The 12,096-nt window shown below is 44.1% G+C and overlaps 1 protein-coding gene across 3 annotated transcripts in view; it reads left to right on the top strand.

Annotated features, from left to right (window-relative positions):
• The first annotated feature begins 4,686 nt into the window (after window positions 1-4,686).
• Window positions 4,687-12,096, top strand: part of MBOAT1 (membrane bound glycerophospholipid O-acyltransferase 1) — a 117,767-nt gene continuing 110,357 nt past the window's right edge. Inside the window, exon 1 of one of the 3 annotated variants that reach the window (XM_077143601.1) lies at window positions 4,687-4,744. In XM_077143601.1, coding sequence (XP_076999716.1) covers window positions 4,736-4,744 — 9 coding nt within the window. In that variant the 5' untranslated portion in view covers window positions 4,687-4,735. Of the gene's footprint in view, window positions 4,745-5,303; window positions 5,552-12,096 lie in introns of those variants that run through there. The other 2 variants (XM_077143602.1, XM_077143599.1) reach the window with 2 other exon arrangements.

The following is a 12,096-nucleotide window of genomic DNA, read 5'->3' as shown; positions in this document are numbered from 1 at the left end:
CTTCCTTTCAGAGGTAGGTGTATTATTTCATATTCTTTTGTCTTTTGACCTAGCTGCATCTCTCTGTAGTATGAACACAGGTAGGCCATTGAGATGATTCTGTGTTGATTTATCTCAAATGACTAAATTATACAGTATTCTTAAGGACGAAAAGCTACTACTCAGGCAGTAATAGCTGAATCTGTTAGATACTGAGTTCAATTAAATTTTTAACTTTCTGAACATGTACAAATATAAAAACAATGTTTGTGATTTCAAGCTTGACAACTAGGCTGGTTAGGTCGTAATATATGTTCTAAGGAAACTCAGATCAGCTGAGCTGGAAAATGAAGAAATGAAGCACTGATCTCAAAATACAAATTCCAGAAGTTTTTCTGGATAGTGTTTAAAGAAACTGCTGAGAAAGCAGGCCATGGTGGCTCAGCAGGCTGAGTTCTCACTTGCAATGCGGGAGACCCAGGTTCATTTCCTGGTGCCTGCCCATGCAAAAAAAAAAAAAAAGAAGCTGCTGAGAAAGGCAAAGGTGATCCCCTTTGTGGGTCAGTTTTGACCATTATCCAGATGAGGCTCTCAGATGTTGTTTTAGTTTGCGAAAGCTGCCAGAATGTGATACACCAGAAATGGAACAGCTTTTAAAAAGGGGAATATGTTAAGTTGCAAATTAACAGTTCTAAGGCTGTGAAAATGTCCAAATTAAGGCATCCAGGGAAAGATACCTTAGTTCAAGAAGGCCAGTGATATTCAGGGTTTCTCTCTCACCTGGAAAGGCACATGGTGAAGCCTTCTAGCTTTTTCTCCAGGAATCTTCAATGGCTTCCCTAGGGGTGTTTTCTTTCTTCATCTCCAATGGTTTCTGGCTCTGTGGGCTCTGGTTGCTTTAAAGCGTTTTCCAAAAAGGTTCCCTCTTAAAGGGCTCCAGTAAGCAACACCACCTTGAATGGGTAGAGACACATCTCCATGGAAACCATCTAAAAGCTCCCACCCAGCAATATTGAATGAGGATTAAAGAACTTGGCTTTTCTGGGGTACACAACAGATTTTCAAACCAGCACAGATGTCAAGCCTGGAGTTTAATGTCCTATACAAGCAACAATTTCTGCTGTTTTCCTGAAGGTGGGCAACTAATATAACAAAAAAGAGAAATGATACCCAGGTCTGAATCCTACTTTTGCTATTTACTGGCTGGATAAGCTAGCTGCAAAGTGCCAACCAAAAAGAGCAACGATACCCAGGTTTGAATCCTACTTTTGCTGTTTACCAGCTGGATAAGTTAGCTGCAAAGTGCCAGAAACTTAGAACTCTTATTAATAAAAATGGAGATGATGATGACATTGAATAAAGATTTTAATAACACCTGCCTTTCCACCGTCATGCAGTTATTGGGAGGATCAAAGGGGATTATATAAATGAATTCCCCTGTGACTATATGGTATGCTTACATAAATATGTAGTGTTAGTAATTATAATTTTATCTTTCCATGGGTTGCATGACTGAGATGGATTTGATTGAGTTTTGTTGGTGATTATCTTTGGTCGGATCTAGACTGAATTTAGAATTTTATGTTCTTGCGGGGTTAGAGCTTTGTAAACTTTGAGGTTGGTTTTAATTCAGTTTTATTGTTTGATTGTCTTTGGCTGAGTCTTAACTGGCATGTGATGGTGTTCTGACTTTTTATCAGTCTGTGTCATCATGCTGCTTTCCTGAAGCCCTGAAGCATGCCAGAATCTTTTTTTTATTTTATTTTTTTTTAGGTCTTTTTGTGTCAGGCTTTTAATTTCAGAGACCAGTTCTCAGGATGTGTGCTAGATCTTCAGGATGACGCCACACAAATGGCTCTATAAAGGAGATTAAACATCTGAGCCTCATAGCCAGCCTCAGTCCACTGCAGACAGAAAAGAGGCAAGACAGGGCACCTGGAGCTTATTTAATTTATTTTTATTGTGGTAAAATAAAATTGCCATTTAAGCATTTTTAACTGCAATTCAGTGGCTGATTACTATTACAATGTTGTGCAACCAACACCACCTTCCGTTTTAAAAAACTTTTTTAGGACTCAAAACAGAAAATCTGTATTCATTAAGCAGTGACACCCCCCCCCCCCCCCAAGCCCAAGTCCCCGGTAACCTCTAATTTACACATTTCTACGAGTTTGCTTGTGCTAGATATTTCATATAAGTGGAAACATGCAATCTTTGTCCTTTTGAGTTTGATATACTTCACTCAGTGTGGTGTCTTCAAGGTTCATCCATATTGTAGCAGGTATCAGAGCTTCATTCCTTTTTTTACAGCTGAGTAATATTCCATTGTGTGTACACACCGCATTTTGTTTGCCCATTCATCTGTCGATGGACACTTGGGCTATTCCCATCTCTCAGCTATTGTGAATTATGCTGCTCTGAACACTGGTGTGCAAGTATCTGTTTGAGTTCCTGCTTTCAGTTCTTTGTACCACCTCGTTTTTAAACAGTAAAGATAAAACCTTGTCCATAGGAATGGCCTACAGAAGTCTCTAGCAGGGGAGTGGGTCGGCCTCTTGATGAAAAGAGAAAGGCTTTGGAATAGGGGAGGCAAAACAGCATAATGACTAAGAGCTTGGGCTCTGGAATCAGACAGATATACTTTTCTCAGCCTCTCTAAATACACACAAATTACCTAAGCTCTTTAAACCTCAGCTTTCTCATCTGTAAAATGGAGATTATAATAACCACTACATAGGTTATTGTCACTGGCAAAGGAAATAACTTTTGTAAAGTTATATCTAACACATAAATAGTTATTATCATGAATCCACAATTGACAGAGAATGGAAACAGATTCAGAGAATGGAAAAGAGAAACAAGCGTTGTACATCTGAGGATCGGATCTGGTCCTACAGAAATTGGTTTAATTAACCTATAATGCAACTGATCCATTCTCTTGTGTCTCAGTTTGCTATGACAAAATGTCACAAACTGGTTGGCTTAAACAACAGGGATTTATTGGGTCACCGTTTGGAGGCTGTAAGTCCAAATCCAAGGTATTGGCAGCCTGTGTCTTCTCCAGAGTCTGTGGTGCCTTGCTAGCAATAAATCTCTGCCCCTGTCAATGAACAGTCTGTTCCTTTCTAAGGTTTTCTCCTGTGGTGTGTATTTCCATGTCCAAATTTCCTTTGCTTATAAGGACTCCTGTTGTTCTGACTTAAGGCCCATCCTCTTTCGACTGCAGCCTCCTCTTAACAGGATCTCTGAAGATCCCATTTACAAATGAGTTCATGCCCACAGGACTCAGGGTGGGACCTGAGCATGTGTTTTGGAAGACCTGTTTCGATCTACCACATCTTGGTACTGCTTTAACATTAATTGTATTACAGCATCAGTAGAACAGAAATGATTTAAGTTCTGTGACATTATATTTGCAAGATGTAAGTGCTACTGCATTTTGAAACAAATTTTTAGCCTAGATTATAATCTGTATGTTTGTTGAGCAAACAAACAAACAAACAAACAAAACACCTGATAGGGCTAGGCTAGTATTCTTTTTTTGGGGGGGTGCATGGTTTGGGAATTGAATGCAGGATCTTCTGCATGGAAAGCGAGCATTCTATCACTAAACCACCTATGCACCTTTTTTTTTTATTCTTTTAAAAATTTAAACTATACATATGTGAAAACTATTCTTTCAATTCTGAAGAGCATAGCTTTGTTTGTGGAAAATTATAAATGGTCTGAGGCATTTGCATCACAAATATTACCTAACCTGTCCAACTTTTATTTTCTGGCGGTACACATCTAAGTGTTGAATGTAAGTGTTCAAGGTCCCTTCTGTACCCATACGCTTCACTCAAGCTGTCATTTTGCTCAAGATAGTGAATGTGGCTTCAATCTTGGTTGTTTTCGAGGACTTTAATGAGCCCATCTAGCCTAGTAATCCTCAAATGTCTGTGTGTGTGTGTGTGTGTGTGTGTGTGTAGGTAACCAGAGATTTCACTTGGTGGTGGCAGTGGTCTCCTATAAAATCTCCACGGGGCCAGAGAGTGGTGCTAGGATGTGTTTTTTGCTCTTCAGCAGGGCACATGGGTTGGAAACTCTGGCCTGCCAATTCAGTGTTTGGTGCAGCTTGTGAGCGATGAAACTTCTCAAGAAGGCAAGGGTGAGGCCTGTGCTTGGGAAAGGAAGTTGTTGCCAGAGCTGAATTGCCTGCAGTTTGATGTGAAGCTGGAGGCCATCAGTGTTAGTCTGCCCACAAGCCGTGGCCTGCCCATTTGGTTGGCGTCTCCACCAACTGGCCATTGGCTCAGTGTCTGCACCCGGCAAAGTGCGGATGCAAACGTGTGGGCCCTGTTTCTCATGAAGCCTGGGTGCCACATGTGTGCCCTCTTCTTTGGGTTTTATACCCATCAACCCAGATTTGCTACCTTCATCGGCCAGCGCATAGAAATTCCTGGCTCGGATCGTCAGGACTTGAGATTCTCAAAACCTATTAATACATTGAAAACATCTTCCAAGAATCACCGATAGACTTGGGGGTCTGGGATGGACAGAAAGGGAAGGGACAAGGTACCCTTTTTTTAAAAATGACCTCTGGCATGCAAATAACTTATCAGAACGCACGTGAGACATTAGCCACACCGTTTCTTAACAGGGGCAAAAGAATTCTCGATCCAAAGGGACGGAAGTGGCCAGAAGCTGACAGTTGCCTGCATTTGCGTGTGACACCGAGGGAAAGGGTTAGCGTGCAGGAAACTATTTCTTGATCATGAGCGAGGTAAAGAAAGAGGGCGCCTGGGGGCGGCGGGCAGGCGCTAAGCAGGTCTGGGGCCTCCTCTGCGGCAAGGGCTGAGAGGGAAACCGCCTGAAAGGAAGGCGCAGGAAATCTCCGTGGGCGCGGGGGAAGGGGAGTGCAGCTACCGCGCCGAAACCCCAACAGGGCGGGGCAGGGGTGCTGTCCGGGGCCAGGGCCCCTCCTGCGTGCCCCGGGTGGAGGACATTTCTTCTGGCGGGGACACAGGACGGTGAGCTCCGGAGGAGGAAGCGACGCCTGCCGTCTCCGCGGCCGTGCGCCCCGAGGCAGCGCCCGCTGGCGTCGCTTTCCCTCTCCTGGTCCGCCTCGGTTCAGGCCCGGCGGGGCGGGCCCGGCGGCGCTCGGGGGCCGGGCTCCGGCTCCCCACTTCTCCTCCCTCCCTTCGGGGCCGTCCCAGGCGGCCGGGCCAATGAGCGCCGAGAGGAGGGGAGCGGGAAGCGGGGCGCGCTGGGCTCCGGCCCTCCTCCCGCGCCCCTGGCCGCAGCGTCCGCGCCAAGTTTGCGCCGCGAGACTTGGGCGCCGGTTCGCGCCCCTCAGGGCCGCGCCCCCCGGTCCCCCGCGAGCCAGGCGGTCCGGGCCCCTCGGGGCAGCCAGAGCCGTGACCCTCGGGCGGGAGGACGCCGAGCTTGGGTGGCGCGGGCCGGGGTCGGGACAGCTGCCTCCCGAAGATGCAGGATGGCAGCAGAGCCGCAGGACAGCCTCTCGTACCGCACCACCGGCTCCACCTGTCTGCACCCGCTCAGCCAACTCCTGGGCATCCCGCTGGACCAGGTGAGTGCGGGCGGCCGAGGCGGGGCGCAGGGGCGCGAGTGCCCGAGCCGCTGCTCCCCAAGTGGTTTTGGGCGTGGAGCAGCCGGGGAAAGAAGGATCTATGACCTCCCCCGCCCCCCTTGCCCCATAGCATATTTTGCAGCACAAACCACACAGGTGGGTTTTTAAATGTTACTTTGAGTTGCCTTAGTGTTTTCCTTCTTGTAAATTGAAAGAATATATAGAGAGAGCTCCCCCTGCACTGCAGGTTAGACTGAACTTTTTTTTAAGTTTTGGATTGCCTCTTTTCCAGTAACCAAGTTGTAAACTATTCGAATATATTTCTTCAGTCAATGTAGTCCAGTCTTGATCATTTTTTTAAATTCAGATGACCCTACTTTAAAAAGGCGGTAGCCTGAAGATTTTGAATGAACGAACTGTGATGTAGACTTCAGCTGCCAGACGTCAGATCGCGGTGACAGCTATTTTGTACCGGCTGTTAAGTCTGTTGGGAAGTGCGGAGACGCACACGAGGTTTTCCGAGGGCCTTAGTTTATTCATTCGGCTTATTTTTGAGGTTCCCGGCCTCTGAGTAGGACAGGTTAACTGGAGAAGAGCCCTCGTGAAGTTATTTGGACTATCCGATTGTCTGCTAACATTAAAGTTAAAAAATGGCAACAGAGCACAATAATTCCTGGTAAAAATCTTCCCGAGGGTTGAGGCTGTCTTACTCATTTCATGTCTCTTTGGGTGCTGCGAGCTAGACGGTTTGCCATTATATACTTACTTAAATATATGTTAATTTAAGCTGAATTGGGTAGAGCGTGCTGGAGGGCATGGCTGGCTGTGGAGTATTCTCTTTCATGCTGAGCTTTTTTTGCCCAGTTTTGTTCTCTTGACTCTCACTAGTGATCATTTTTCTTCCCCATCAAACATGAGTATACCTGCTGCCCTTGCGACTCACATTCTTTTTAGCTATGAGGAAGTGAGACCTGGAGGTGTGCCCTATTCAGATACTGTTTAAAGAGCTACCTCAATCTGAGGCTCTACCTCTGAACTCCACCTGACCTGATTTTTCATCAGTTGCAAAACCCAGCAAGTCAGGAAATGGGGTGATGCTCTCAGAGGCGAACTCGCCCGGGCTTTTGTAAATTACTCTTCAGTTTATAATAAGGATGGGACCCTGGCAGAGGCAGACAGAGGAGCAAATTCTTCAGCCCTGAAACTAAATATAACTCTTAGCTGAATTTCCTTAAGGGGAATTTGTTTTATACTTGCCTCCTCAACCCCGGATAGAATTTATTTTAATTACCTTTTCTCTTTTAAGCTCTTCTGCACAGCTAGAAAGAAAGAAGAATCTAGGAAGGCTTTTTGCATGAAAAGAGAGAGTTGAAGGACGGTGGTTAGTTAGGATTGGGAGAGTAGTATGATTTTTAACTGCATCCACCCCTTTCCTCAGTTTTTTTGATTTCTGTAAAAGAAACCTTTTTTTTTTAAGTTATAAAAAGGCTCAAAAGAGCTTTAGGAATGTTAAACGGGAGAGATGAATCTTGTTAGGTGGGAGAAGCATTTATGGGGCAATGCTCCAGGTAAATCCCATACCATGCATAATGTGGTTTGAGGCTGAGTTGTGGTTTTAGAATTTGCAAGCTTGGTGTGTTTTTCTCCTTCACACCTTTACTAACTTTGTTTTTGCCTCACACCTCCAGTGACAGGTCTGGTGTGATTCAAAGGGAGTCTCGGCCTTTTTATATTCTTTCAAAGAAGACAGCCTCAACAATGCAAAGTACCCTATCATTTTGGGAGCTGGGATGGGATGTAAATAATACTTTGGGATGACAGTAATTTCTGATTTATTCTTTTGGAATTTATTCAGTTGCTTTATGTCTACTTGCTGGTAAATACGGCACAATCCAGATTTTTAATTTTTTACTAGTTCAGTGCAGTGGGTCCCTGATGCTCATGCCCGATTCTCATGAAGTTTCCTCTGGTCAGAGAAAGATGCAGAAATATTTGCAGGTAGTGAGATGTACATAAAGTCAAATTTATTTAACTTAAAAAACTTATCTTTTATTTTGAGGTAAGGACTTTTCAGAAAATCTTCAAAGCAGATCTACTTAGAAAATATACGTAATGGGTATGTGTGTTTGCATATTTTAAAGAACGTTTGTGAACTCACCACCCAACTTGAAAACTAGTTGTAGGAAAACAGTGTGTTCCTCCCCCATCGGATACAAATATTTCCCTCCTCTCTTTAATAATCACCACTCTGACTTTTGTTTTAAACATTCCATTGCCTTCCTTTGTAATTTTAAAAAGACCGTGTGTGTATATATCATGTGCATATATTGTTTAGTTGTTTGTTTTTTTTTTTTCTCCCATGGGCAGGCGCCAGGAAACGAACCCAGGTGTCCCGCATGGCAGACAAGAACTCTGCCACTGAGCCATTGTTGCACCGCTCTGTGCTTGTTTTTGAACTTTATAAAAATAGTATCGTACTATGTCTTTTCCATGCAACATCACGTTTCTAACATCTGTCTGAGTTGTTGTGTATGGCTATACTTGATTCATTTTCACCCCTTTCTAGTATTCCATAGGATGAGTATGCTGTACTGTATTCTTTTTTTGATGGATGATTTGGTTCTTTCCCTGTTCTTGCTTGCTTTCTGGTACTTAGAGAACGCTGCCACAATCGTTGCATATGTGACAGTGTTTTTCCAGGGTCTTCATTTACCCAGGTATGGAATTGCTGGGTCTAAGGACAGTTCGTGTGTATCGTTACGAGATAATGTCATTCCCCTTTTCCACATTTTCTGTTCCGGTTTATACCTTCATGAGCAGTTAGAGAGTTCCCATTATCCTACACCCTTGTTGTACTTGCTAAAATGTATCTCTTTAATTGAAGTGAGAGTTGTTTTAATTAAATGATATAAGAAAAAGTCAGAAACTCTGTATTTGGTTCTCACCTTAAAAACCAAACCAAGCCCAGTAAGTCTGAATTCTGGAGAATATTCAAACCTGAGAACACACTCTCTCTGGCTTTCTCAGGGAAATGGCCGTAGGTGAGATGAATCGGTATGGGGGGCAGGTGGGGAAGCAGTGGAATCTCCTTCAAATCCCAGGCCTGCCACTTGCTCGCGCTGGCTTCCAGTGAGCAAGGGGAGAAGCTGAAATACCTCCCTCCCCATCCTCCTGGCCTGCGGGATGTGGGTAAGGGGCCTGACTACGCAAGGTGTGGTCTGCAGACCTGCCATACCCTGGGAGCATCTTAGAAATGGAGATTCTCAGGCTCCCCTCCCAGGCCCATTGAATTCGAATCTGAATTTATCATGATTCCCAGGTGATTCCTACACATCTTTGAGAGGCACTGACTGGTGTGAGTGTGTGTGTGTGTTTGTGTGTGTGTGCTTGCACGCATACGCAGGGGGGTAAGTTTAAGGACTTAAATGTCACACCAACCTGGCCCCAATCCTCTTCTGCCCAATAGTTTCCTTTGATTTTATTGGCTGACCCCTGCACTTTCTGAGTCTCCATGACCTCAAGTGTAAAGTAGGAGATGGCAGTATGACCTACACTTTGGAGTTGAGAAATTTTATATAATTAGGTATAAAATGGTCTACGCTGGAAGGTCCTTATGTCAGGCAGGATCCTGGCAGGAAACAGAATTCAACCCAATTGGTTGAAATGGAGAGACTTTAATGAATTACTTAGGGGGGTGTGGGCAGGGTAAGGGAACCAACCAAGGATGCTGTCTTAGTTTGCCAGGGCTGTTAGGACAAGTACCGCCCAACGGGTTGGCTTAGACAACAACCCTTTATTGTCACCCAGGTTTTAAAGATTAGAAGTTCAAAGTCAAGATGTCAGCAAGGCCATGCTTGCCCCTGTCCTGGTGACTGCAGTCCCTTGGCAGGTGGCAATCTCTCTTCTCTGGCTTCTTCTGAATGACTGTGTCCAAATTTCCTCTCTCTCTAAGGTGTCCGGTCACATGGATTTAGACCCACCGCTGATTCAGTTTGGCCACTCCTTAAGTAGTAAAACATTTTCCAATGCCCTGTCTCCAAATGAATTCACACCCTCAGAAGTGCAGATTAAGATTTGAACGTGTTTTGTTCAATCCCCCACATAGGCTGAGGTGCCTAGATCCAGGGGCCCAAGGGACAAAGCGAGGAAATTCTTCTGGCATTGCCCATGAGAGCTGGACATCGTCCTTACCAGGCTGCGGTGGGAAGACAGAGAGAGACTGTCAGCCTTTTTCCTCCTACCATCCATCTCCTGCCAGCGCCCCTTGGGGGTTGGTGGGACCCAGTGCAGGGTGGCTGGCCTGGGGCGCTGGGTGACCCTGTCTGTAGGAGCCTCCTCCTGGGGTATGAACTGGGGAAGGGGAGAGTGGGGAAGGAGCTGTCGGCACCGCCTGAGGACAGCAGCACACTGCTCGGTAAATATTTGGTCCTGTCCCATTAAAGATTGACTTTCGGTTGGGCTCGTGTATGCTGAAGATCATAAAACACATACTTTAAGTTGCCCGAATAGTTCTTCATATTCCACTTAAGGAGATTGAATCTTTTTTCCCCAGTGCCTTAACATTTCGCGCGTGTAGTCATGATTTCTGATTGTTTGCACTTGTGTGATTGTCTTTGGCCTCTGTGTTTATGATCTGTAGGAACTGAAATAGCCGTTGAGCATTCTGCTTTTTGAATGAAGATCCCTTTTGCTGTTTTTCATTTGATTCTTCTGTGAACCCCTGGACACTCTTAAATAGGGAAGCCTGTGTGCATTTGTGACTATACTGAGGGAAAGTCCATGGTTTTAGTTTATTAGTCTGACAACCTCTGTATTAGGGTTCTCCAGAGAAACAGAACCAACAGGAGATATATATATATATATATACATATATATATGTATATTTGCATTTATCTGTCTGTATATGTATGTTTACATGTATTCATGCACATGTATATTTATACATACAAGCATATTTACATATATATGTGTATTTGCATATATATGTAAATGTTGATATTTGTTATAGGAATTGGCTCACATGACCATAGGGATTGGCAAGTACACATTTCACAGGGCAAGCCAGAGGTTGGAAACTCCAATGAAGGTGAAACAGAATTTCCCAGGAGAAGCTGGCTAGCTAAAGTAGAGGCCGGAATTCTCCTTTCTGATTCTGAAATCTTCAGTTCTAGATTTAGGACTTCCAGCTGATTGGAGATGCAGTCAGTTGAGGATGCTGTCAACTGACTGTAGTTGCAAATCCATTTATGAAATCTCCCCATGGTAACAATCAGACCCGTTGACCAAACAGCTCGTCACCATCACTTAGGCAGGCTGACGTGAACTTAACCATCACATCCTCCTAAAGATGCTAAGTATAAGTATAAGCTAAGTATATAACTATCTTATTTAAATGGCAACAAGCAGAACGTAGTAATTCAGATATAGAGTAAATGAGTGATGACTTAGGAGCTTCAAAATGTGTCTCCAGATGACTTTGTTGAAAACTACATTTTAAAATAATGAGTCCCTGTGTGGTAGCAAACAGGGAGTTTGGAGGCAGTTAGGAGAATACATCAGACATAAAGCCTCACTTACCCAAGATAAATTAGACAAGAACTTTTCTTTTCCATTTAGGGGAATCAAAGAATGACGGATGTATTTTTTATTTAAATCACCTGCTTAATGGCTTTTGTCCTCCACTTTGATTTGGTTGTGAAATGTGACATGATCTGTCTTTATACTAACTATAGACTTCTAAGTTTGCAAAATTGACTCAACTTCCAGGATAGTAGAAGATAGTATTGTAGTGTTGACCTTATTAATCTGCGTCGTGTGTATCATGTCTTAGGAGCTGAATAAACTGAAAAGGAAACTGCATTTTGGCTTTAAGGAACTTCCCAGTAGTGGGGGCACTTTCTGGGTGTCAAGGGTATTTTCACCTAATGGCACCCCAAACTTTTTGTGTGAATGTGAAAGTATCAATTCGGTGTTCAACTAGGGTTCTTTGTCCGAGTTTCTTTTTTTTTTTTTCCTTCTAAATTAAGCACCTAATTTAGCACCTGGAGAAAAGGGCGCAAGGGAAAAAATAGACCAGGAAATAAGAATGCAGGTAGTGATTTTGAGATTGCAGCAGCCAAGGTTTAGGACTGTTAAAGTCAGCTTGTGTTATTGTCTAAAAGGCTGGGTGAATGTAGAGCATCCTTAAAGAACCAGTGGTGATAGCAGCGGTGGGTTCTGATTCTCCCACCTGGGCCATGGACCACAGTGTCTCCTTACCTGCCAGGGGACTTTCTCCACTGGTTTGTTCCCTTGCCCATGCTTGGAAAGCACAGCCTCCAGTTCTCTCCTTATCAGTGCCTTGCCCTTCCTTAAAAGCTCAGCTCACATTGCATAGTCATTATTAAATCTATTAAATATTTATTTAACATGATTAGTGCCAGGTATCTGGCTAAGCAGTAGAAATACAAGGATGAAAAGAAAAAAAATCAAGGTGCCTTTGCTGGGAGAGCTTACATACCAGTAGAGGAGACAGAAGAGTCATGTATTTGCACAGGCGCTACGTG

The sequence above is a fragment of the Tamandua tetradactyla genome, chromosome 25 (assembly GCF_023851605.1).
Source record: "Tamandua tetradactyla isolate mTamTet1 chromosome 25, mTamTet1.pri, whole genome shotgun sequence".
Lineage (NCBI taxonomy): Eukaryota > Metazoa > Chordata > Mammalia > Pilosa > Myrmecophagidae > Tamandua > Tamandua tetradactyla.
This window is presented reverse-complemented; position numbering and strand designations above follow the sequence as displayed.